The sequence below is a fragment of the Cydia amplana genome, chromosome 21 (assembly GCF_948474715.1).
Source record: "Cydia amplana chromosome 21, ilCydAmpl1.1, whole genome shotgun sequence".
Lineage (NCBI taxonomy): Eukaryota > Metazoa > Arthropoda > Insecta > Lepidoptera > Tortricidae > Cydia > Cydia amplana.
The window spans coordinates 3,241,078-3,267,928 of record NC_086089.1 but is presented as its reverse complement, the minus strand read 5'-3'; the positions used below and the strand labels follow the sequence as shown (position 1 = coordinate 3,267,928).

Here is a 26,851-nt window from a genome sequence, read left to right as displayed (position 1 = left end):
TTATCAATTGCCATTAAGTTTGTAAAGAGGCTACAAGTTATAGATACCGATTACTAGAGTGACAAAGATTTTAGGATAAAATTTATCTCAAAATTAAAATTATGTTTAAAAAAAAACAAGTTTGTTTCCATGTAATTACGACTTCGACGTGATCTACATCAATTACTGAGTTACAAAAAATTGTTCCTGATCACCGATTAAAAATGATCGTGTTTAGTAAATCATGTATAGTAATAGTACATTATTGTCGAGGTTCGGAAGTATTTACTTGCAGGCTGAGGATTCGTTTTAAACGGACGACCTTGGGAGTCCGTTTAATTGAATCCGAAGCCAGCAAGTAGCCTTCCAGCCGAGTCATATATAGTGCTTTTCTCAAAAATGGTGCAAGAAATAGAAATATTTTACAGAACTTACAGAAGCAACGTTCTAATTTTCACAGAAAAAAATACAACTATTAAAAAAATTTGCTGCAATTCTGCTGAAAATACGCCAACCTATTTGAGACACCTAAATAGTCGCGGTACCAACATTAAGCCTGTAACAGACTATCGCACCGCACCGCGACCTTGGAGCGTCGCACCCATAAGTGAGAGCGAGAAAGAGATATTTGTTTCTCGCTCTCACTTATGGGTGCGACGCTCCAAGGTCGCGGTGCGGTGCGATAGTCTGTTATAGGCTTTATAATAATAAGTGCTGATAATCTGTTTGGCTGTTTAAGGGACCTATGCCTTCATTTGATATGGCCATTTAAAGTTTTAAAAAGTTTGGAACTCGTTAAATAATGGAATTTGTATGCGACATTGCAGTCCCGAAATCGAGACTGCAATGTTTTTAACTTTTTAATTTTTTGGATGACCATAAACTACGCACTTCGCGACCTATTTTTTAACCGGCAACGTCGACTTTGCCGTCCATTTTTGAGAAAAGTAACTTACATTTTTGTCCTTCGGCTCCTTAGTGTGCAGGTTGCAGAGCGTCCCGCGCTTGTACTCGTCGCCGCACACGTAGCACACCTCCGTCATGGAGTTCTTGTCCGGCATCGACAGGTCGAGGATGTCGCGGTCGGAGCTCGAGTTGGAGTTGCCCGAGTACACGGACACGGTTGATCTGGAACATGGTACCACAACTTCAACTTCAACTTCAACTTCAACATTTATTCAGCAAATAGGCCACAAGGGCACTTTTACACGTCAACATTGAATTTACATAAAAGCAAAATAATAATAATTATACATCAACAATTATTAAATACAACTACAACTACCAAATCAAACTAACGTAATACAATTACATAGAGATGTATAAGGTCTCTTAATGTCGAATTACATAAAAAAACTATAATAATAATATTAAAATAAAAACAAAACAGATACATGGAAAAAAAAATCTAAACTTATTTAGAGGTGTAAATGTCTCTAAGTGTCAGAACTAAAAAATAACATAGTTTATCAAATTATCCTTAGAGATGTATAGGGTCTCCAAGAGTCACAATCCTGTATGATTAACACATTACGAGAAAAAAAAAACATACGAGAACCGAATGAGGCGTCTCACTGCAATTAAATTAAAAAATAAAGTTACTAAATATATTCCTGTTAGCTTAAACAGACCCGTCTCCACAAACAGCACCCGTTCACGAGTACGACGCGTTCACGACAAAATAGATACAGTACAGAAATCAATCTACATACAAAGTGCGCTCGAGCAACGCACACATAGACACTGCTCACGGACACGATATCTCGGACCGGTTGGGACCAGTGCGAGCGCGAGTGCCATCCGCTTGAGACACGCGTCTGTGAACTTTTTTGTGCAATAATGGAGAAACAAAAAAAAGTTATTATAACTGTTCAGCGGACGGTTGTTTAAATTCAACATTAAACGGTGAATTGTCGTTTTTTAAGCTACCAGTGGTTTCAGAGAGGTAAGTAGGTATCTGCTTGTATTTCGATGGTTCGTTTTAACGTTAAACAGAACAGTTAGGTAGGTAGATATGCACCCCGCCCCGGCCACTACTAGATACGAGTGCCACTACCACGATAGTTTTTTGTGCATAAATCATAGTTGACAACCCTAGAGCGACCGCCGAGCGTAGGTATGAAAAGTGAAGTACATACATGTGATTGACTTCTGTACTGTATCTATTTTGTGATGGTACATTGTACTGTTAACTGGCTCGTAAACCTTATTACAACAGGCATAAGGTCCACCGGTGGACTGTTAGTGTAAGGCCCGAGTGGACGCTCGAAGCGGAGCGTTCGGTGGGGCGTGCAGCGAGGCGTCGAGCTCCCAAGAGATTTGAGCAGCGTGCACTAAGGCCGCTCCTATACGCTTGCATTTGTTTAACATGCACGCAGCACGCCCCGCCCCGCTGCACGCCCAACTCGAGCGTCCACTCAGGCCTTACACTTAAGAGTGTACAATAACGTGAACAAACGATACTAGTGTAGAAATGTAATGGTGTAAAAGGGAACAGGTAGAGAGAGAGACAGGGGGAGAGGTGATCTAAAAGCTCTTATGACTGCAGGACGAAGTCTAATGAGATATATATTATCTAACTTGACATAGAAATTTCTATACCGAATCTGTTGAACGCTGAGCATGGTAAGTAAGCATGGGAAGTCGACAAGGGAGTTAATCAAGATTAATTTTTTGTAGTTTGAAATCAAACTCAAGTACAGTCAGCAGCAGAAGTTGCTAAGCGGGCGAGGTGTTCAAAATGATCTTGACGCGACTTTATTTTTACGAGAATAAGAGCGCGTCAAGGTAATTTTGAACACCTCGCCCGCTTAGCAACTTATGCTGCTGACTGTACATGATTTTTATGGCAATGCTGATTATGGACTGCTGTTTATTACGTTTAGAGTACATGACTCTCATGTCGATATCTTTGGAAGTGGCAAAAGGGATCGATAACTCCGTACTAATATACGTTCCGTTTAGCTTTTGATTAGTAATATTTGTCAGCTTAAGGTATTAAGCTGACAAATATTTTACAGCCCGAAATTGAACTCATCAATCTGAGGAAGCGGGATGCGTGCCGCACCCAGCGAAGAAGGCAAATCCACCTTCAACGATTCCTTGACCAGAACCAGTAGCACAGAATAAGTAATAGTATTATCATACAGAACGGACACGCACCGCCCCGCCCCGACTCGGATTACCTCGCCCGCGACTGGCCGCGACATGAATGTGTGCGTAAGTCGCTCTACTGAGATTCCGTCAGGATTCCGTCAGAAACTCAATGACGCGTGTACAGACGTGCCGCGCACACATATAAACGCAAATCATTTTTGATGTATGGCGTGTCCGCCCTGTGCCAGTAGTTACAAGTAAAGGTAGTAGATATAGTGCGTCAAGGAAATCTTGTCAGTAGCAATGTACTGCAAATTAAAGTAGGGTAACACCATGTAACACTCAAAGAGCAGAATTGCGCTAAGAAAAGCAGCAATGTACATCGAACCAAAACGTGTTTTTTTCCGGCCTTCATACGTCAGTTCGAGTGAATTATCATAACCTCAAATTTTAGTAATGTTTACCGTCAACGAGCATGATTGTACATTGTAGGCACCTTAGCTTTGCTTGAGGTCATGCATAATCTTGGTATTTAATGGTGATAGCAGAAATTTCTCTTGAAATAGAAACGATTCAGAATGTAAACAATAAGATGATGGCTGTCATTCACGATCCACATTCCACACACAGATGACACGCGATTTTGGAATTATTCGAACACAATGTTGCTAACCCGCGATTTTTCAAATTTGCCGCCTTTTACTACTGACAAGATTTGGTTGATCCAGTATAGTTACCTCACGGCGTCGAGGTAGCCCGCGGTCTCGGAGGCGCCAGAGTGCTGCGAGCCGACGGAGATGACGGACGGGTCCCGCGCGCGCAGGTCCAGCACGCCTTCCTCCTCCGTCGTGCCGTTCGTCGTCGCGTTGTTGCCGGGGAACCGTTGCTGGAACCATAGAGAAATAAGTAAGACAAGAGTGCTCACTCCATACATCAGTTCAGACTATTAATTTCAGTGTCTACATCTAGCATCGAGTAGCGGAACTATCAGTACAGCTACTTGACAATAGATGTAGCACCGACCGGAAAGTCTTATCTCAACAGCATAAGACTTTCCGGTCGGTGCTACATCTATTGTCAAGTAGCAGTACTGATAGTTCCGCTACTCGATGCTAGATGCTAATAGTCTTTTTGGTACTAAAACTGATGTATGGAGTGAGCACTCTATGTATTTTTTTCTCTATGCTGGAACATACAGACTGGTTTTCAGTTGTTTTCAAACGGAAGCGTCCGGGTATGGAGTTGTAGTGGCTATGGCGATCCAAGAATAGGCCTTGCCAATTCGATCGGCAACTTGAGTATTAAATTGGCGGTCTACGATTTCAGGCTTCCAAATCTGTTCCTAACTGCTGTCTCAAATCATGACAAAAGGCAATTAAACTAGGAAATGTTAGGCCAACTGTATTTTATTACGAATACACAACTATGCAACTACTCTTCGTGGCCAATGTGCTTTACCTTGAAATGTAGCATTCCAATCCCAGAAACATACGACCTTTCGAGACAGCTTGGAAATGATTCACAATGCACATCAAACTTGAAACTTTAAGAAGAATAACCCTCCTGTATAAATGAAACTGTAGGGTTTTAAATGTCTGCAGCTCATTGTACTCGATTGTAGGTACCGTTTTGACAGGGCAGTCAAGCGACATCGTATATTACGACTCCAACAATGTGTTCCGGACTATACATAATATACGAGCAGCACAGCTGATTTATACGAGCGGAGAGTCGTAAATCTGTTTCAGAATCAGTCTGGTGCCGGATTTGAGTGGCTAAGGAGTTATTATAGTCGTAACGCTATTCGATTATAGCCCTCTTTGAACACTACAACGTTCCATTACATGTAATGTCTTAGACGTTTTATAGTCAGTGCTACAAGTTGCTAAGCGGGCGCGTTACTTTAAAGACAATTTATTTCAAAATAGATCGAGGAAAGATGCCGCCTGCTCTGTAGAACTTAGGGGCTGGCGGAACACGGGAGCCGTATGCTTTCTGTGTGGAACATCGCTTGCGTTGCGGGCCGCATCGTGTCGAGTTCCTATGCATTGTAAAAAAAGCTGTGCTATGCAAGCAATGTGCATCAGCCACTGCTCACGTTGTTGTTAAACTTGGGGTCTGTTTTGTCGGAGTGGTGTGCAGGAACGGGCGGCAGCGCCGGCGCGTTAGGCGGGTCATACAACGCGAGACACGCGAGCCGCAGAGACGCTGCCAGCTCCTCTCGAGCTGCGTCCCCATTGACTCCCCACCCAGCCTTAGCACAGATCTTCAGGAACAGATACTCACGTTGTTGTTAAACTTGGGGTCCGCGTTGTCCGAACGATGCGCGGGTACGGGCGGAGGCGCGGGGGCATCAGGAGGGTAGAGCGCCCGAGACGCGGGCCGCGGGGACGCCGCCGGTTCATCGCGAGCTGCGTCCCCGCCCAGCCCTAGCACGGACGCCGCGTACTCGCCCTGGAAGGACATGTCCGCGCCTGGAATAGAGATAGTTCGGTTAAGAGACTGTACCATAATACAAACAAAAATACGGCATAAAGAAACTACCCTGGGCTCAAAAGTACGTGCGATAAAGTGTAGGTAAATTACGTTCGCTTACTCATAGTGTTTTTTTGTATTTTCAGTGAGGTAATCAGCTATCACTACAGGCTATATCTTAGGATTCTCATGTAAACAAGCACAATACAATTCTTCAGTCGTCGATGAACTCCCATTGGATGTCGCGGTTAAAGTAACACTGGTAACCCGCTGGGCATTTCGTAAATGTGCGCGTAGTTATTTATATTTATAGCTAGGGCCAAGAATTTGAAGATTGCTGGATTGTTCGAGAACAACATTTAGGATGTTTTGTATACGAGTTTTATTTTCTCCCAACAACCATCATCATCATTAGAGCTCAAATTCAATGTGGTTTCGTCGTCTATTGCACTGTCACCCATTCTACATCCGCGTGCCAAAATTTAACCAGCTTTCAGATTAATTGTTTTCATTCGTAATCAGAAAAACTAGCAAACTGCATATGGAAGGTTACATTTTATCTATGGCGTTAACAAGTAATATCCTAATGATATGAGGTTACAAGCAAATATCAGCGATAACGCTTATCTCCGTGAGTCAGACGGCATACCGCGAAAACGAACCTCCAAATTTCGTTATCGGCCTCTCTATTCGAATATGCAAGAGTGTTAGAGAGGCAGATAAAGAAATTTCGATTTTCGTGTTTCGCGGTAGGCTAGACAGCCTACGTTTCGACAAACCCCGTCGCAGACTAGCGTGTGACTCATTTAATTCTTGCGGAGACAACGCCGGCTCTCGAGTTCAGCGGGTTAGAGTGATGTAAGGCGACCCAGATGCCGAGCAACCGGTTAAGATACAGTGGGTTATTGATACAATGATCAATTATTACATGTAATCTGCCGTGGATTGACCTCGTTCCTCATCTAGTTTTCATCGGGAACCGCTTTGTTACTTATAGCGTTTTTCATAAACGTCTGTCAAATCTAAACTGCCGTTGATCGAATCTAATATCGGTCATTTTGACATAAGCGTTTGTTAGAGACTGGTTAGAGACAAAATTTAACAGAAGTTTGGAATTGGCACTTATTTTTACGAAAACTACTTGACCTTTCACATCGAAAACCAGACCTGACTGAGATTTCTTAGTGCATGAGAGACTTTACTGAGGTCTCCAGATTCTCGGTCGCAAAATTTCATTACAACGAGACAGCGTACGGTGTCAATAGGAGCTCTTTAACCCTTAAATGCATAGTGATGCATTTATACACACAACATAAACATCAAATGTTATGCATTATTAAACAAATTCTATTTGTTATTGTATATTATTTCAATAGTAAAACTAATCAATTTTCCGAATTATTACATAAATTTACGCACTATTTTAATTTATAAAAGTTACATTTGTTTATAGACGAAATGTCGGAAAACTTGGAAAAACCTGGAAGTTGATGATTTTTAGTATGTGATTTTGGGCAGATTTTTCGGGGTTTGTAATTATTTTATATTTACAAATTTTATCGTAGGAACATCACAAATAGTGTACCTTTCTGTTGGCAGTTAAGATTTTTCCTATACCCCTTACTAATAGCTATATATTTCCAAAAATATGATTTAGACTATGCAACTTTTAACACTGATTTCCCAGTGAAAATCGATGATGTAATTTTTTTTACTATTTTTCCTAGAAACGGCAAACAATTATGTGATATATATATTAATTTCGGGCAAAACGAAAAAATCATGTATTTAAGGGTTAACGTGTCTTCAACATTGAAAAGTGTGCATTACAGTCTTCTTTCTTCTTCTTTTTCCATCCCTTTTCCAATTATTTGGGGTCGGGCCTCCTCACATATTTACGCAAAGACGTTCTATCTTAGGTTGTCGATTCTGACATATGGGTTTGCTTGAGGTCTTCTTTCATTTTAGACCACCAGGTCGAGTGTGCATTACAGTGCTTCAATTTTGCGTAAACACCAAGATAGTATCAGCGAATAAAGACGACGAGAGCAAAAACTGCGAACAGTACTAAATATAGGGGTGATCCGAGCTGGATTCGCAGGGCCAGTCGTGTTGTAATGCCAGCCGGCGTTCGGTCGATTATGCGCATGTAAATTAATGCCTTAGATGTATTCGCTGTCTCAGGGCCTCTGAGCTTCTGTTTAACAACTGACGCAAGTATTGCTTATTCCAACTTACGTATAGATGCCAACTCTGTTAGATATTTGGGTGATCTGTCTAACGGCAGCCGGCATTCGTTCGATTATGCGCAAGGTCTTAGGACTTCTGTATTTTAACCAGGGAAGTCAGTCAAGTCGCCATGTATGCATACATATGCATGACATAGACTTATTACTTTGTAAAATGGTTTGCATTGTTGTACCCAGTTGGTGGCACATGAGCGTACGCGCTGCCTGATGGTAATAAGTTATCGTAGCCCATACATTTGTCCTTAGACAAAACCTTGGCACGGACTTTATTCCACAGGTGGAGAAAATCTCTCTAAAACCGTACCACCGTGATCTCAAGTAGGGATGAACGCTTTCCGACAGTGACGATGACCAATAATTCAATTTTAACCATTCTCTAGATCATTGTCGGTGCATTAGCCCCACATAAATCACGTCTCCCGTCCTGTTTAGCTGATCGCTGATCCATCAAAGCATTTCCGATATCCATATAAAACGGCTGTTGCTAAATATCAACACTGGACGCGCTAGAATTAGAAAGGCGTAAGGTATCAAGTTTCGTTAACGCACGTATCTTATGAGCAAGGATGAAATGAACCTAGCTGTGTATTCTAATCGCACACCCGAGGTTTCGCCTTCGCAGAACAAATTTAAGAGTGATCTCCGATTAGGCTTAATTGTTTCGGAGCTAAAGCTTACATTTAAACTGGTCCGCCTAAGTTCGAACGCTGGAAACAGAAATAACAACTCGAAGAAGTGTGTAGATAGAAAGGACAGGAAAGCCGGACCAGCGTGTGTTGCGTCTCTATTAATAACATCAAAGAGTTGTAAAGGGGTGTATACCTATGTAACGGGGCTCTGAGACCTCCGTGTCATAAGATTTATTCATTTGGCAGTATTTCTAACCCTTGACGCTCTAAATTGTTTAAATCGATTTAAGGAAAAATCGAAATAGCATCAGTTCAAAGTTTTGAACTACATATATCATACATCTCAACTGTGCGTTAGAATAGGTATAATCACGAAATATCAAATAATTTCTTCTGAATAACATATAAGCCTGAAGCGTACGAGTATATTGTAGGCGTAGCGAATTTCTCTTTTCCATCTTAGATATACATATATTAGAAGGAAATATATGAAAACATAAGCCAACTAAGTTATAATATAATATTGCTCGAGGCAGGGATTTCTTAAACATCGCCGTATGGCATATATCACTAATGGATATTACTTTCAGAATAATCTAGACATTGTTTATTATTTACAGAATGGAATAAGTTTACGAGCAATAAAGCTTTCATTAGATGTTAGAGTCGACCGCCAATATACGAGTTAATCATATCCAGTTGATAGACTTTCGAACTGTAATTGGATATTCCTTAAACGAATATCTAGTTATTGGATCCCTTCCGCGGCAGAAGATAACTGTGTCAACGATTACTTTAATAATTTGATCAAATAGCAAAATGTTATCAGATAGCGACTGATCTTGACCAAGTCGCCATCACATAAATTGGATCGTACGAGGCGCTCAGAAACGTCAGAACAGTCACAGTTAATAGACTACTAACTGCCTAGCTTGACACGGCTGCTGACAATAGCCGCGTTTCTACCTCTTTTTAGTGCATGGTTCTAACGTGCATATCGCCGCTATACTTACTCAACCATTTCAAATCTGCAACACGCATTTGATGACAAAAACACCCGTATTCCGAATGAAAGAAAAGCGACATTTCCATCAAATGATTGTTGCAGATATGAGGTTCAGTAAGTATAGCGACGATATGAGACGGAAAATGCAGTTTCGCGCGATTTACAACTTGGCAGATAGTACCTACACATATTGTTATTGGCGACCGTAAAAGTGATTTCAAAAGCTTATTTATTTTTCTGTCAGTTTTAATTGCGTTACCGAAACTACGCGAGCATGCACCGCCGAACCGATAACGAGAAGTGGGTCAAAGCCGTCTTGCGAGAATTATTCACACAATTGTTACGTTACTTAGGTCAAGTTCTACTAAACTTGCGAGATATTTATAGCCCCTGTGAAATTTTACACTAAATAATTAATCATTTAGGGTTTTTACAACTCTACTTTTTATAGGAGGGATCAGGATCATTTAAAGGACGTCATAATCCTTCAAGTCGTTTAAGCTGCAAAACTGTCCTGTGTCAAACTTATGAACCGGATTCACGGTTGTCTCTTTCTACGGAGTCGCACGGCTCTGGGAGCAATTACGAGACGAACGCGTCCCGAACAGTTAAATACCTACCACTGGTAACAGTGCGGGCATACCCTATAAAGATCTTTCCCTTCTCAGTCAGTGAAAGCTTTAAATCTGTAGAAACAACAGTAGCTGGTGGGTGTGACAGCTACGCAGTCAGCTGTTCGTCTACTAACCACTTTCGCCGGTCGAGGCCGTGCGCTGTTATAACATCTGACCCGGTGCCCCCGATCTGCGCGCGAGTGACGCGCAGAACTGACCTAGCGGCGCGTTCTCATTGCCTAGCGCAATAGAACCGGCCTACCGTAAAAGTCGAAATGTCGTTATGCGCTTCTCTGTACTCGTATTATAGGCCAATAGACGAAGGAACGAACGCAGTGGTCCAACGGTAAGCTCTCAGTGGGACTCTGGCTTCAACTTAGTCTGAAAGGACGTATACCAGTTTGCAGTTAGTTGGTAAGAGATTGGAATCATCTTCTGCCATCCTGTGATACTTTAATGAAAATCGAATTTGCCAAACCTACGATATGCTTACAAGCCAATAAACAATTATGCTTTGTTAGATTTGTCTGAGTAGTGACACACAGGCTTTATCATTATTCATGTAACATAAATCTTTAAGACTAACTAAAGAGATCAGACAATTTACTAACTAGAATAATTAAATTGCGCTCAGATATTCTTATTTCGAAGGTGAGACATATATTTCTACTCTCCTGAGCGATTATGCGCATGGCGATAAGCGATGAGCGACCGCAGCTGGATGCTGATGCTAATGGAGTATAACAAAAACACAACATTAAAATGATCGATGTATCTTGGAAAAAGCTATTTGATATTTTCAATCTTTCTTACAATGTTGTCGCAAGAGATTTTGTAATGGATTCTCAAGCTACGAGTATAACGACAAATATACACTGAAAGACTGACACCCTTATTGTTGGGGATTTTAATTTAAAGGATAATATTTTAGTCCACTGCCTCTTGTATTTTCTTGCAACACATACCTCGGCAACTCAGCCAGATACACAGGGCGCACAGTAGTAGTTTGAGATTAGTTTTGCAGATGAGTGAAATCTGTCTCTAAAATTACATAAATTTAAAACATAACATGCTAGTCTGATGAGTAGCTAATAAAGTCGACGAATAACTGTGATCTACACCCTATTGTTCCATTTTTGAAGAAGAATCTCCACACAAATACTAAATGTTTTACTAAATTCTGACATCAATAGGTCGCTTTGTCAACGGTGTCAGTAAAAAAACACACACATGTCTTCTTAGCTTATTCTTGCGCGGATATATAAATATTTATTAGCAAGTCTACATAAATAAACGTGCTTTGAATGTGAAAATAAGGTCACAGGAAACCTGTCTAGTTTTAATGAAATATGGAAGAAATCTCTTTGCAGACTTTATTGGGTAAAGAAAGACGTCTAGTCAAGTAGTCACTTCGCGGGATTCTCGGGAAAATTATATTAGGTATGTTGTACCCGAGACATTTCTGAAAATTTCATGGAGTAATATTCAGAAATTTTATTTATTTTTTGGTATTAAATTACATAGCATATCTTGTGAGTGTGACCCAAGAGCGCCACATCCCAACTTTGCTTCTAAGTTCAATTGAACTTTGCATTTTAGATAGACGATGACATCACCAATTTTAGCGAACAATGATGAGATGACGATTGTGCGATTGAATCGCTGGTGGCCTAGCGGTAAGAGCGTCCGACTTGCAGTCCGGAGGTCGCGGGTTCAAACCTCGGCTCGTACCAATGAGTTTTTCGGAACTTATTTACGAAATATCATTTGATATTTTCCAGTCGCTTTTTGGTGAAGGAAAACATCGTGAGGAAACCGGACTAATCCCAATAAGGCCTAGTTTACCCTCTGGGTTGGAAGGTCAGATGGTAGTCGCATTCGTGAAAACTAGTACCTACGCCAATTCCTGGGATTAGTTGCCAAGCGGACCCTAGGCTCTCATGAGCCGTGGCAAAAAATGCCGGGACAAACGCGAGGAAGATGATGATGATGAGATGACGATTGTTCACAAAAATCATTACAGAACTTCATCCATCAATATTTACCGTAAGTTAAGCCATAGACAAATTACAACGACGATGTTTGGAAGAGCACTCATATTCTCTATGATTAAGCTGAATGTATTTTTTGTCTTGGTTTTGTGCAATAAGCAGAGTCGAGATGAAATTTTCCTGCCAAGTGCTACGTCAAGTATGGCGCTCCTACGGGATATGTATGTGTCACTGCCATCATTATTGGCAACATCATCTACTGCAGATTGTTGCAGCTAGGGTTGCCAGATGGTCGGGATTTGGCGTGATTCTCCCGATTTTTAGCATGTGTTCCCGATTCCCGACCAAGTGAAAATTGTCTAGAAAAACAGCTTCACGTTATAAACCAATAATTTCAAGTTCCGAACTGTCGTCATTGTCGTCAAGCGAGCAAGCGACCCGCTTCGAGTCGTAACGGGCAGAGCAGCAACGGTAGTGCTAATAATGTAAAATGTCGTTGTTTTTAATACAATTACTTTAATTTGAATGTTATTTTTTTCCCGACTTAAGTCGCAAAATCCCGAAAAATTGATGTTTCTTCCCGATATATCTCGCTCCCGCTTCCCGATAATAGCGCTTTTCGATCTGGCAACCCTAGTTGCAGCGCCGGCTAGGATCAGGTGTTGCGGGGAGGTTGATTGCAACGTCTGCGATGACTGAAAAGTCCTACACCAAAGCGGCATCTGCCACAGCAATCACAAACATGACGAGAGTCCGGAGGAGGAGATCTGACAGTGCGGAGTCTTTTGTGCCTATGATTATCTAACCAGTCCTTTTCATGTTTGTCTACACCCGCTCTGAGATCTCGACGCCCCTCTGGTCTCATCTCAGCCTCTCCCAATTGCAAGGTTAAATATCGAAGCAGATAAGGTACCTCTTGCAACAGTCCTTAAATCTAAGCTAGTGTAAACTCAGCGTCCATCTCCCGGAGCGTCAATAACGTCATCCTTGACTTTAGCTCCCTACACATCACACGTAAATTGAACAGTCGCCTCTTATGTCGCGAATGTCGTGATCCTCGACCTCGACCCTCTCATTGTTCGTCACTGAAGTCTGCAAACTTGACGCGTGAAAATTCGCGACATTGTGATTGAGAATTTTAAATGACTTGTTAGTTTAGATACAGTGTTAGCGGATTTTCCGACAGATCTTTACACATTATTAAATTGTACAACGGGGCTTAATCGCGTTTCTAAGTTTTAAGATTTACCTCCGTCGTTTCGAGGACGGCGTTGTCCCCGTGGTCTCGGTGAAGACTGAGTCTTCTCCGAGACCACGAGACGAGTCGGAGGTAAATCTTAAAACTTAGATACGCGATTAAGTCCCGTTGTACAATCTAACACGCTCTGCACCAAATTTTAAATCTTTCAGTTAATTCAATCAAAAGGAGGAGGTAAACCATTCGATGGAATAATTATTTCCGGTAATTTAATTGAAAACAGGGAGGGTGTGGAAATATACAGAGTTGGTATGTACGCTTGTATTAATTCATAGCCAATCCATAATCCCGAATTCTTTAAAATACAACATCATAAATATTTACATGGAAAAAAAATGCAAACTCAAGCGCTCGCCTGTCATAACAGTGCCACAAATCAATCGGTAACGTGACCCTGCATTTTAAACTCTGGCAAACATAAAACAAGGCCTATTGTTCCATGTTCCGCGTACGTTTACCTAAACATTGGGGTGCTGGAGAATTCTAAGGCTGATCGCACAATGGATACGATTTTATATCGCAAAACTCGCAAAAAGTATGGTAGCGTTAATACTTGGTCCGTCCAGTGTAATCTTTCCCTGTGATTATTGATAACCTATGTCGGTGGCCGACTGTAATATCCGCCAGATCATGTAATTCCTAGGCATATCGTAAGACGTGAAAATCTTTGTCTCGTTCCATGAGGCGCCGGAGGCGGGGCTCCTATTTCTGGACATTATGCCCTTCGGGCATCTGAAGCAACCTAACGAACTTATCCTACTGATCTATTAGTTTAATCACAGGAAGTTTACGATCGGGTGGATATTAAGTACGATGGGCCGCCGACAATTACAAGTCGTTCACACAGAGTAAGCACACTGCATACTTACATTAGGCGGTTCAGTAGTAATATGCCAGATTCGTAGTTCGTTTTGTATCCCGGCAAATAAATGTACTTCAAACTCAAGATGAAAATGATTAAGAAAACTTTACTAGATAGCTTGGATTCATATCTTCGGGCAAAGAAATCACCATTTTTGGAAACCCTTATGATTTGCCACCCCTGGACCTATTTAATAAGTCATTTGCCTCGTTTTGTATATCCGTCCTTAAAATTCGTACGAAAACGCATACAATGTGTGAACGACCTAACCTCGCGAATGACAGACGTTGAGGGGGCATTTGAAATGCGGAGAGGATGCCCGTGTCAAATCGACGTCCGATTATAATGGCCGTTAGCCGCAGAACACTGAAACGAGTTTAAAAAAGAATTGTATATAAATAAAGCTCTCGTACACCATAACTAAGGAAGCATGAAATAGTTTCGTAAACGAAGACGTTGGCTAGACGATATTATTGATAAAATATCTGTGGCAGTGACATTTATCTTTATATTATACGAGACTAACAGGTACTGATAATAACGCGCGCCCCTACTGGGATGAAAATCGTATAACTTAAACCAGATCGAATATATTAGTCTTAATCCGGCAATCACGGGGTTTAAAAGATAAATGCGGTCGTCCGTGCCGCGTGGGATGACGAACGAGACCCATTCGTCTTTCGCTAAGCGCCGCTCCGTCTCCGTTGCCACTGGGCTGAAGTATTACGGAAGTATAGACATGTTTTACAGTTATATTTTATTGGATTTTGGCAAGTGTCTTCATCGTATAAGGCAATGAAGCGTGATGCAATACTGCACAAAGTCGAGCTCTACACTACTCTAGAATTGTATTTAATGAAAACCTTACTTAAATACTTACTCTTATTAAATTGTACAACGGGACTTAATCGCGTATCTAAGTTTTAAGATCAAATCTAAGTTCAAGTATCTAAGTTTAAATCAGTGTTACTTACTCTTGTTTACTTGCTTACGATATACGAACGAATATCGACAACTAGGTACGTGTTTATTTCATAAGTTTCAATTCCTTGATAGGTAGCGTTCGTCTTACAGTAGATACATATCGTAATTAATAATTATCAACGATTCGAGTGCTGATAATCGAGGCTGTCTAACATTGTACCGATAATGCTAGAATAGTACTTCAGAGACACGTTACGGAGATACGGTTACGACTTTGACGAGATTAGTGACATTGAAGCTCAATAGAATGGGTGAATCTATGTCACCATTGTCTCTTTACGAATCATGAGACAGTCTCTGGAATTTCTCTCCGATTATGGCATGCATGGAAGATCTAAATTGCCAGGCGAAACTGAGTTTTATTCATAGTCCATACAAAATGTCCAAGCTAGTACTAAGATGGGCAACACATGTACACGATAACACGACCAATAAAAGCTTACAGAAATCCAGTTCCCGACGATAACTGCGCGAAAAATAAAACCTGCGTTAGAAATGAGAGAGCATCGAATAAAATGATAAATTCACCTGGGATTCGTAGCGGAGAATTTTAAAAGACAAAGCTTTGTTGAGGCGGATCCCTTTGAGCGTTCTTTGGAAACGTTGTGTCTTTGTTGGCAATAATATTTGGCGAGGGAATCAAACATCTGTGGGGAATACCTAGAAGGCCTGCGTGTTCCTTTGGTGGGTAGAGCGACTCTGGGTTTTATATAGAAGGATCGCTTAGTTATGTAAATACATAGTTAATAAAAAACAGTAAAGTGGCCCTTGCGTTGAATTTTTGTCATGTAACTTTATGTGTATAAACGGTGCTTCAAAAGCTTTTAGGTTTGGTGACGTCGGTTGATTAGTCAGCAGGGCCTGTACAGTTGCCATCATATACATCGGAGCGGCCAAGGTGTTCACAATATCTGAACACGCACTCTAACGCCTTGACAATAGAGGCGCGTTCAGATATTTGTGAGCGCCTTGACCGCTCCGATATATCTGATGGCGACTGTACGTGCAGCTCAAGGGGTTGTCTCTTCGACATTATGGACTTAAAACTATCCCTATGTTAATCGATCTTTTTAGGGTTCCGTAGCCAAATGGCAAAAAACGGAACCCTGAAGAGAATGATAAAACTGACTCGCACTTGGCCGCTTTTTATTTTCCGTCTGTCGGCCGTTCAACTGGACAAAATTCTAACTAAAACAAACAACGAGTTTCGTTTCTGAACAAAGTGGATATGAGAGTCGATTTTTCCATTTTAACTCTTTCATCCAGTAAGCCTCATGTCCATCACGCGCCCCTAAAATGGAGTAATAAAAAGGTTATGTTCGTCAATCAGCCCTCAGGCTTGGGGAGAGGGGGGTGTATTACGTTGCGGTAATCCAGGGGGTGGTCAGGTTCCGTCCGAGCAGCTTCTTTGTTGAAAATATGGGTGCACTCATCATACTCAAAAATATGTCCCACAGCTCGTATGTCAGCGAATTAAGAACTATGGGATTATGGGATATGGGATTTTTGAGTCAGTTGTATGCATATTTTTACACTTGACTGTAATAAGGAAAACCACAATATCGGTTGTTACACTTCACATTTACATGGTAACTGCTCGCGGTTGACGCTGCAATTCGGGTATGGAAAGTTACTGCTGTTTCAAAGTTTCAAATCCCCTGACTACGCCAAAAGACAATCGTACGTATCGTAATATCGAGAACAAGTAGCAACCAGTGGTCGGAGTTTCTATTTGCCACTCAGGGTGAATGACCTCAATAACTGTTTATTTAATGTCGTATATTTTATAAAACAAACTGTTTAATTGGAATTTCCCACTTAGGCCCACTTGCACCATCCTACTAACCCGGGGTTAAGCGGTTAAACCGTTAACCTAGTGTCAAATTGTACTGGTAACCATGGTATCACCAGGTTTAATCGGTTAACCCCGGGCTAGTTGAATGGTGCAAGTGGGCCTTAGTGGCGTATCCATATTACCATTTCATCTTGATATCCCGCCGTTTGGCAACCAAAACGCCGATCACTAACAAACAACAGATTAAAGCTTGACCAGTAATATATGATCACGCGCCATGTTGCGGAATTTAATTGGAACTACATTTTTCATACTATACTGAACTGTCACCATATGAAGTACGTTGGATGGCCAAAGCGTTCGACTCACACGAGCCATGTGAGCAATTGAAAAAACTCCTCTGGTCGACAATAGCGGCGATACTCGAAGGCCGTAGCTCCGTTACTTTGGACGAAATCTCGAGTGACACAAAGGAAAGGGATTACCTATATCGGAAAATGTTTGACAATACCAGGATTACCGTGTAGGATTACGGAATCATGTATTATATTTCTGTCCTATCGTTCGTTTGGACCACGAGGAAAACAGCCTTGTCGAAGTTGTAGCCCGGCGAATCTAATGAATCGAAAAAGCTAGTGAAACTATGGAAGGTAAGTCAATATACTGTCAAGAGGTTAATTCAAACTTAAAATGTGATATCTAAATGATGTCAGCCGCCATTGCGTCTCGCCCGCGCCAAAACATTTACGGACAAGTACCTACGAGCGATATCATTTTGATGTCACAATGTTAGATTGAATTGGCCTCAAATTCATATCATACTAATATAAGTATGTTCAAATTTACAAGCCCTTTTTCGATCTTTCGGGCACCTCGAAACCGAGTGAAAATATAATGCCTAATTACCGTACATATTTATTGTAAATAGGTCGCATCGATAATTTTACCCTTGACTGTACCCAAATAAACCTTGTAGCAAACAATACTTAACATTTCCTTTAACAAATGAGAAGGCGTACGTAATTGTTCCATAAACAAAGCCGAGTTTGCACAGGCTGTTGTGTAGGAAACTCGGAAACGATACGATAATCGGCCCTTATTGGATTCGGTCACTTAGCCGAATTGCTCGGAAACTTGTCCAGTTACATGTTACATAAAACTAGCGGTGGAAGGACAACCTTCTCTACTTGCCTAATTTCATGCGACTCTGTTGAGTATAAGTAGATATACCAGAAGCAATCATCATAAACCTAAGCATGTCCTTCGATGAAAAGCGGTCATGCTATTATTGTGTCGCAAACGTTAATGTACTGTCTTTCAGCTCGCAAACTTAATTTGGTAAATATCACTCGGTATAATTTAATCTGTTTTGATCTTGGAAGATACAACCAAACGGAGTAGTAGATTAACAGGCGTTCCCCTCTCTCGAAACTATATGACCAATGGTCATACACATTGTATTGACTGACGTTTATCTGACATGGCTATTTTTACGTATACGTTTGACGTGTCCCTCCCCCGCAAAAATCGGCAGGCTGTTTTGTACAGAGAATTACGGACAAGGTGTCTCCGTTTTGTTATATCGTCCAAGGTTTTGATAGACAGTGCAATTCAGTGCATTCTCTGTATGACACAATATTTTACGTTTGCACAGTGGTATCAAGTCCGCGGAGCCATTTGTTTCCATCGCCGGGTACTGCTCGCAAAAACGCAGTGCATCTCTGCAAGTTTTACGTTATTGGCACGGCAGTGTACATTCGCGTCTGTAGCTGTACAGTCAGCAGGAGAAGTCGAGCAGTAACATGTTCGAAATGTTCGGAATTAGCCTCAGCGCGACGATACAGACAGACGATAAAATCACCCAGGGGATGTACGTTACGTACAATGAGATCTCCTAAGCTAAGGGATCTAATACGATAATCGTCCAATATAATTAATTATCTGGGAGATCCACTTAGGTGATCCTAACGGATTGTAGTAGACGGTATTACGGCGTGTAATATTAAAACTTGTTACAGTTACAATAGTCTTAGTATAACATCGGGTTGTAAATTGTAAACGGGCGGTCAATGCAACCAATTTAGTAATAGTTAGAAAATTACGAACGCTACAGTCTATAATTGCTACGGCCATCTGAATGAATATGTTCAGCGTTTCGTTCACTGATCGAGAGTTACTTTAACACAGTTATTTTTGCTAACTGTACACTATCACTGAAACGGCAACATTGTTGCAACCGTTTTTATAGAGACGATCGTAAATCCAGCTTCGATCCCACAATCGCTGGGGACGAGATAAAGATACACGCAACGGATCCCAATCCCAACTTGGGAGTAATTAAATTAAATTAACCCAAAGTTAGGTCAGGGTGAGTTTTTCTTTGGGCAAAACTATATTTCTATGCTTACACAATTTACATGTAACAATGTAACATACACACACATATAAATAGAACAGAATCACAGACAAAGGTGCAACGATATACCAAGTATACCAACCAAATTTCATGTAGGGTTAGAGAAGTTGTCTCTTTTTGATTAAGAAGGTAAAATATACTATACGAGTATGTGCAATCTAAGGATTCTTAAGCGAATACGTCATGTCAATTTGTCGATGAAGTACTTTATCTATAGACTACCATACTTGTAACAATTTGTAGTCTTCTTAGTGCGCCTTCGCATTTAACTTTTGAATGATGAATGATGTGAATCATGTGAATGTTGTGATACAATACAAGCCCGTAAATTAACTACTAGGTACTCGTTAACTTTCTATAACTTTTCATAGAATATAATTTAGGAACGTTTTAACGGTAACAGACGGTTAGATGTCACCGACCCTTAGAAGAAAACTCCAGCCTCTGTAATCAACATCTCACATGACAATACAGCGAGCCATATCACCAAGTCACCACCGAGCATATTTCAGCAACATTGTACGGGCCGCGCAATCTCATCCCACGCTACGTCCGGCCGTTCGAATTTATTGTCGCTGGATACATTGATTCCAGTTCAAATATATCATTATGACAACAACGGTTGAGATGACAGGATAGTATTTAAAGGTACATGACAATGTAACGTTGCGTGGGACTACTTGGAACTGTTTGGCTGTTTGAACTTTCTACGTCGCGTGAAAGTAGCTAACCAAACATTTATTATTGCCAATCTGTACATGGAACCTAGGGCAACTGGTGGAGTGCGTTGCGCTGGGGCGAAACACGTCTGGACTGCTAAAAGAAGGGCAGTAATCCTAGCATCCTGATGGTGCAAAGAAGCTTGTGCTATCATTGAAAAATGCATCCTCCTTGTTTCACTTTGCCTGTGCATGTAAGAAAGCTATTGAACAGTTCTGGCGTAAATGTGAAGAGCAATTTTCCATGCAAAAGCAGCCGGGAGCGATGTACGATCGGAAATTAAATACAACCTCACAACTCAACATCCTATAGAAAATTATTAGGTAATTGATAGAATAAATAAATAACCTTATAGAAAATTATAGTAATAGAGCTTAGCGGCAGTTCATCAGAAAAGATTATAGGCCAAGGAAATAAGCCTAAATAACAGTTAGTATCAAACAATGGCGGCTGGCACAATGGGTCGCAATCAAACACAGGCGTTTTTCGTGCCGTGACTAGGGCTTGCAAATATTCGAAACTTTCAGATATTCGAATATTCGACATTTTCTGACGACGTATTCGAATATTCGAATAATTATTCGAATATTATAAAAAATATGAAGAGGAACGAGAAATCGGTTTATTATCGTTTTATTCAAAAGCTTTTTTCACATATTGCTAAAACTAAGGATATTTGGCAGAAATCCACTTAATTGACTAGATTTTATCATCCTACTATTTATAAGATGCCCACATTTATAAAAACAAGTAAAACGCCAAAATTAGACGTATTTAATATTTCTAGATAAAGCTTATTATAAATGCGTCGTTGCGTGAAATAATATAACTTTAACCATCCAAACACCTAGGTATGTAAGATATTTTTTTAGTAGGTAATTATTTTCCGATTTAAATTAACTTGTAATCACACAGAGGCCTGTAAAAAGGCCTTTAATTTCATTGTATTTTGAATCTTTATTGACTTTATTTGTTTTGGCAAGTTTTTATTCCTAATGGTCGGCTAATTATATAATATTGGAATATTTAAGGGAAAAAGTTAGTTGAGTACTGGGTGGATTATTCGTCAGCTAAAGGTGCATGGTTAGATTACCAAGTTGGGCAGGTTTGGTATGATTAAATTTGAGAATTGCGATAAGTGGCAAGGTTTAGACTTCAAAAATTCGCTTAACGTACGCTTGTACTGAATAAACAGAATGACCCTTTAACTTAAAACTTACGCACCGTAAAAATAACATACTTTTTGATTTCGTTTTCTTTCAAATTGAGTTAGGTTTCACTGTATTCACGAAGTCTATCGAGAGGAATACAGTAAAAATATTATTTCCTTCGTATTTGGGTACCTACCGTTCCTCATTCACTGTAAATACCCGTAATACACACAGAAACTGTAACTACAGCGGATGACATAGATTTTTTTATAGTAATAAAAAATATTCGAATATTCGAAACCTGAGCGGCCGAATATTCGAATATCAAAACAGGTCGAATATTCGACAAATTCGAATATTCGAATATTCGAATTGCAAGCCCTAGCCGTGACACACATGTATTGTGCCACCATAATGCTTGATGACGTGTTCTATACCGACTAAAACGTAATAAGACAATAGGGGTACATGACATGGTGCCTTTTTGTGGAAGTCCGTGTCATGCGCTAAAAAAGGCAATCGCGTGCGAAAGTTTAAACTATTGCGATGATATATTATTGCCATTATTGGATATATAAAAGTGATCGCGCAAGCTAGTCAATTCTATTCAAAATGTTATGTTGCAACGCACATACAAGCGGGGCTATTCAAACTGCGTGTGAAATGTCATTTCTAATTTAAAATATGTTTAATATTATCATGTCATAATCAGCACATTTGGCAAAGCTTCACAGACTGGCACAATAATAGGCACAATAAGAACATTAAATTTAACAAACGAGTTACTCATGAAAATGGCATTAGGAAGTAAATCCGCAAGCTCTAAGCAATGCGAAACATTTAATGTCGCAAAAATGTTAGACCTATTTCTGTCAAATCGACGTAAGTAAATAACGACTCTGAGAGCTTTTAAACAGAGCCCAAAATTATATAACTAGGCTTGTAGGGTACTAAATTTCGTGCTGGTACATTATTCGTATATGTACGTCGATGAAACAACGTGCCAAGTTATGGTGGCAGACCGAACGGGGGCAGCGATAAATTCGTGTAGTTCCTAGCTACTAATACCTAGGGTTTGCTCTGTGACTGGAGGGCATATTTCCAGTGAGATAGTTGTCCAAAAATCAGCGAAGAGAACTATTGAAAGTCCTGAATTTATTATAAATATATAGTTCAGTCAACTAGAGATCTCAGTGTGTGACAAGACAGCGAATTGTCGAAGTCCAAAAACAGAAACTGAAGTTTCATTCATCATATGTCAGCATGTACTGTACCGGTTCACAGTTGGACCAAGGCCTCTCCCATGGCACGCCACCGAGCTCGATCTTCAGCACGCCCCCATTCCCAGCTGACAGAATTATGCTACATAATCACCATCATCATCATTTCCTAGCCGATTTCGGCCACAGCGACTGCTTTCTACTGCTGAGAGCGTCGCTGGTGCGCTCTCAGGTGAGTGACGTAGCCAATCTTTGCAGCAAATGGGCCACACTCGCTGCAGGTCAGCACCCCTCCGACGTAATTATATGCATAATAACTCACCGATGAACGGTTTCCCGTCGAGCCTCTTCATCCAGTAGAAGCGCTGGCTGTGGGGCTTGTTCTCCCGGTCGTACTGCTCCCACTGCTGGCGCAGGAAGGTGTAGCAGACGCAGCAGCAGCGCACGGTGCCCTCCTCGTCCGTACTCTCGCTCCGGTAGCCGGTCGGGGGCGCGTGGGCGCCGAGGAATGGGAAGTATGGCTCGGTACTCTGTAACAAAGGTGGAGATTGAGATTGTTGGTGGCTTTAACCGACTCCAATACACTTATCTGAATATTTGTACTAGGTACTGTCTATACTGTCTTGCTGTTAATATGCGCGCTAATTATGTAAAGCCTGACCATGGAATATACGAGTATGATCACGCGAAATGTTGAGGAATTTCACTGGAACTAATTATTTCATGCTATACTGAGCTATACACATGAAAATAACAGCGCCCTCTTGACAATTATCATATAAAACTATCAGACTTGATCAACTTCTGCTGGCTCAAGAGAAAAATCAAATCTGTATGATTTTATTTGGACACGCGTCGCATTGCATGTTCAGTTTCTTAAATTAGAAAAGCCGGTGGAAATTAAGATCTCCTAAAACCTCGGTTTTGCTTCATTAATGCATTAACATAAATTTATTATGTGGATTGTTACACGAAAGAACTGAAAAACCCAATTACTTCTGAGACTCTATATACCTATAAACCTATAAATTGCGACAATTACTGTAAATTGTTGAATATCTCGCTGAAACCGCTTCGCGGGGCATTAACCACCAGCTCATTAGCTGGTATCAGTCAAACTTTAAGGGCAGTAGCGGTAAAAGTTGACTAACGGCCCGGGTGACTCATGCGACAGGTTTGTACACCAATAAACGAAGCCGTTGTCATATAAGCAACGTCCATAAAATAGTCGGACGGCTTTATCGGACGGGTTGGTAATGTGACGGGCGGAAACTGGTCATACGCGGCGATTAGTCAGTTTGCACACTAATTTGCAATGTATATGACGAGTTAAGTTTCTCCTTATGCTAATCCTATCAGATGAACCAAGCAGCAGCAAGTAATTAAGTAGGTATGTACATCACACAACAATCTGCACTGGCTGTAAAATACTGCACATGAGTATAAAACTGAGGTATTCAGTTCACAGAATGTCATAATTTACATCATATAAAAACCGAAAATATAACACGGGATCATGGTTTACGAGGGACAGGCGATTTTTTATATATTTTTATATTAGGGGCCATCTTACACAGATCACCTAGCCTAGCCACCATCTAACCTAGCCCCAAACTAAGCAAAGCTTGTAGGTACTATGGGTGTTAGGCGACGATACACATACTTATATAGATAAATACATACTTATATACATAGAAAACATCCATGACTCCGGAACAAATATTAGTGTTCATCACACAAATAAAGGCCCTTACCGGGATTCGAACCCAGGACCACCGGCTTCGCAGGCAGGGTCACTACCCACTAGACCAGACCGGTCGTCAAATTATTGGAATCTACAAAAAATTCCCTTCGTTGAATGGGGTAGAGGCGGTAGAGCGAATAACTGAAAAAACTAGCAGAAACATAAACACGATCAATTATGGGGCTACGCCCATAAAGCTGCGTGTACACATGCAAATGCCACGCATTCAATAACAACGATACCAAATAAGTTTTTGGCAAAATTTTCATTTTTGGTACAAGCTTTTATCGCTGTACTTTTCTTACGACAGAAAACTAATACTCATCGAGACAATTCTAAAAACCCCTAACACAATTAGGTTGCGTTGTTACATCACAGAGTTCCTATGGCCACCTCCTGTCTCCATCATCAGATCAGCTCGATGGTACCATAATATTGCATTGTCACCCGACTTACATGTGTATGCAAAATTTCAGCTCAATCGGAAACCGGGAAGTGGATCAAATGTAACTTGCAAGATTCCATTACATAGTTAGTTACATACAGGTCGACCTAATAAAAGCGTGTTAAAAACAAGCAACAACGGTTGCACTCCGGGAGTGCCGATAGAAGTGAAAACTCACCTCACTATGTTACCGACGCCCGGTAACACAATACATACGTTTAGCGGAGGTATTCTATTTATTTATTATATATTATTATCATTCTCCAATAAGATCACACTTTTTCATTGACATGTTTATTTACATACTGCCATGACAACGTCAAATTATTTGAACATAGGTAAAGAGTCTTGAAAAGGAGTCCGCAACATAAATGTCAAATAACATTGAGTTTTTCTTTATTGATTTAAATGCCATTTAAATTATGAGTGGCCACCTTACGGGGCTTACGGTCACGTGATCGCCTTACGCCCCTTACGGTCAAGTGATCGCCTTACGCTGTCTCGAGTTTATCATTTTTTCCCCACCTCAAAAAGTGCCCAGCGCCGCTAAAGAAGTTTTCACTTTAATTATTATCAATACAAGACTTATCACCATGACATAAAGGCCAATGGTGACAATTTGTTTGTGCGAAAAGAGGGAGCTACATGGAAATAAATACTAGGAAGAACGCAAAGCAAAGCAACGACGGACAAAGGATGATTACATTAACATAGCTTGTCTGAAATTTATTTACTCTATGTTCTTACATATTATTCTAGTGCTTACAATTCTATCGTGTTTACAAATCGAATAACACTCTCGCAATTATCGACTGACAGATACTCAATACATTTATCCACTCAGCCGAGACAATTGGAAACGGGGGGACCATTGGCCCAGCAGGCTAAAATAAAATAACACGAAACACGATCCGCTCGCACGTCTACACCCAGCATTACGCGAGCAGCCATATAAATGGCACAGTCCAATTTGGGATTCGAAATGGCGAGTTCTTGTTTTACATCTACAGCGGGGCTACCTCAAAACGTGCCGAATTATGAATCATTTGTAAACTTTCCAGCCGAGACAAAGCAGGAAAATTGAAAATTTCTTAACTTTGTTTCGCAAAAATTTGCACGTTTACAAGCGTGATGGTTCTCGAGAAAATAACGACACGACTTGTTAATTTGTGAATTTCTATGAAATATGAGAAAGCTAATATCAGTAGGTATAGATGCAGTAGAAGACACAGTTTACTTCTACGTGTTTAACTACACAATTTACATCAGACGAAACCAAGGAGAAGAACCGGACATGTCGCACGTATCGCCATATTGACAATGACACCTGTCTGACACGTTCCACTACGTCGTTTCAACTAAGATGCTTAAGGGCCAAGATAATCAAGATAAGTGCAGGTATTTAAGACACCGACAGTACCAGGAACACTGACAACCTGAAGTCCTGTTCCATTATCATAATCCAAGGGGGCCATGAGAAAACTTTATGGGAAAATTCTTCGCGTTTATTTAATGGCTTTGCTAAGCGGTGACGTTATGGCGTTTTTCGTCTGGGAACCGGCGTTGCTGATGCATTGATCCCACGGTGCACAATTATCTATAGGTACATATAGAACAGTTCCGTGAACGATTGAGTTATTGACTGACAACTAATAGGCTAAACTTTTGCGATGGAACCGTGTTCTTAAGGTGTACAATTTCATCGACTAAATCTATCAATTTTACATTTTTGCGACTAAAATAAACTTTCAAAGTGTAGCGTACAACGTAAACGCCAGGTCATTTCACTCGTGTCGAATGCATGCCAGCATGTCCCGATTAATGAATTCACGGAATTTATAGGAGTTCAATTTACGTGACTCGTATCACGTCGTGAACATGACGCTGCCGGTTACTCATTAAAGTCAGTCAGGCGTCATTTAGTTATCATTTTATTGAATAGTACGGATAGCCTACGGGCCGATACAGATGGACTACAACCCGACTGCAATTTGTATGGGAACTGCACGCCAACTGCAACGTCGGCGTGCAATTCTCATACAAGTTGCAGTCCGTCTGTACCAGCCCTAAACGTTTGGAAAAGTATTACCCCACAAAAAAGTCCTGTCAACCCGTTGGGAAATACGACCTGTAGAAGAGAACATTCGGACATTCCGGACGTACGAAAGCAATTTTTCCGAAGCTGAAACAGGCCTTCGCTTCCATCGGTCAAAAATG

General features: G+C 40.8%; 1 protein-coding gene across 1 annotated transcript in view; it reads right to left on the bottom strand.

Moving 5' to 3' along the window:
- The window catches only part of LOC134658163 (uncharacterized), a 194,064-nt gene that overhangs the window by 120,582 nt on the left and 46,631 nt on the right, over positions 1-26,851 (bottom strand). The window contains exons 3-6 of the mRNA XM_063513772.1: positions 22,768-22,975; positions 5,362-5,549; positions 3,813-3,961; positions 936-1,107 (exon numbers count right to left, since the gene is read on the bottom strand). Of these exons, the coding sequence (XP_063369842.1) occupies positions 936-1,107; positions 3,813-3,961; positions 5,362-5,549; positions 22,768-22,975 (717 nt within the window). The remainder of the gene's footprint in view (positions 1-935; positions 1,108-3,812; positions 3,962-5,361; positions 5,550-22,767; positions 22,976-26,851) is intronic.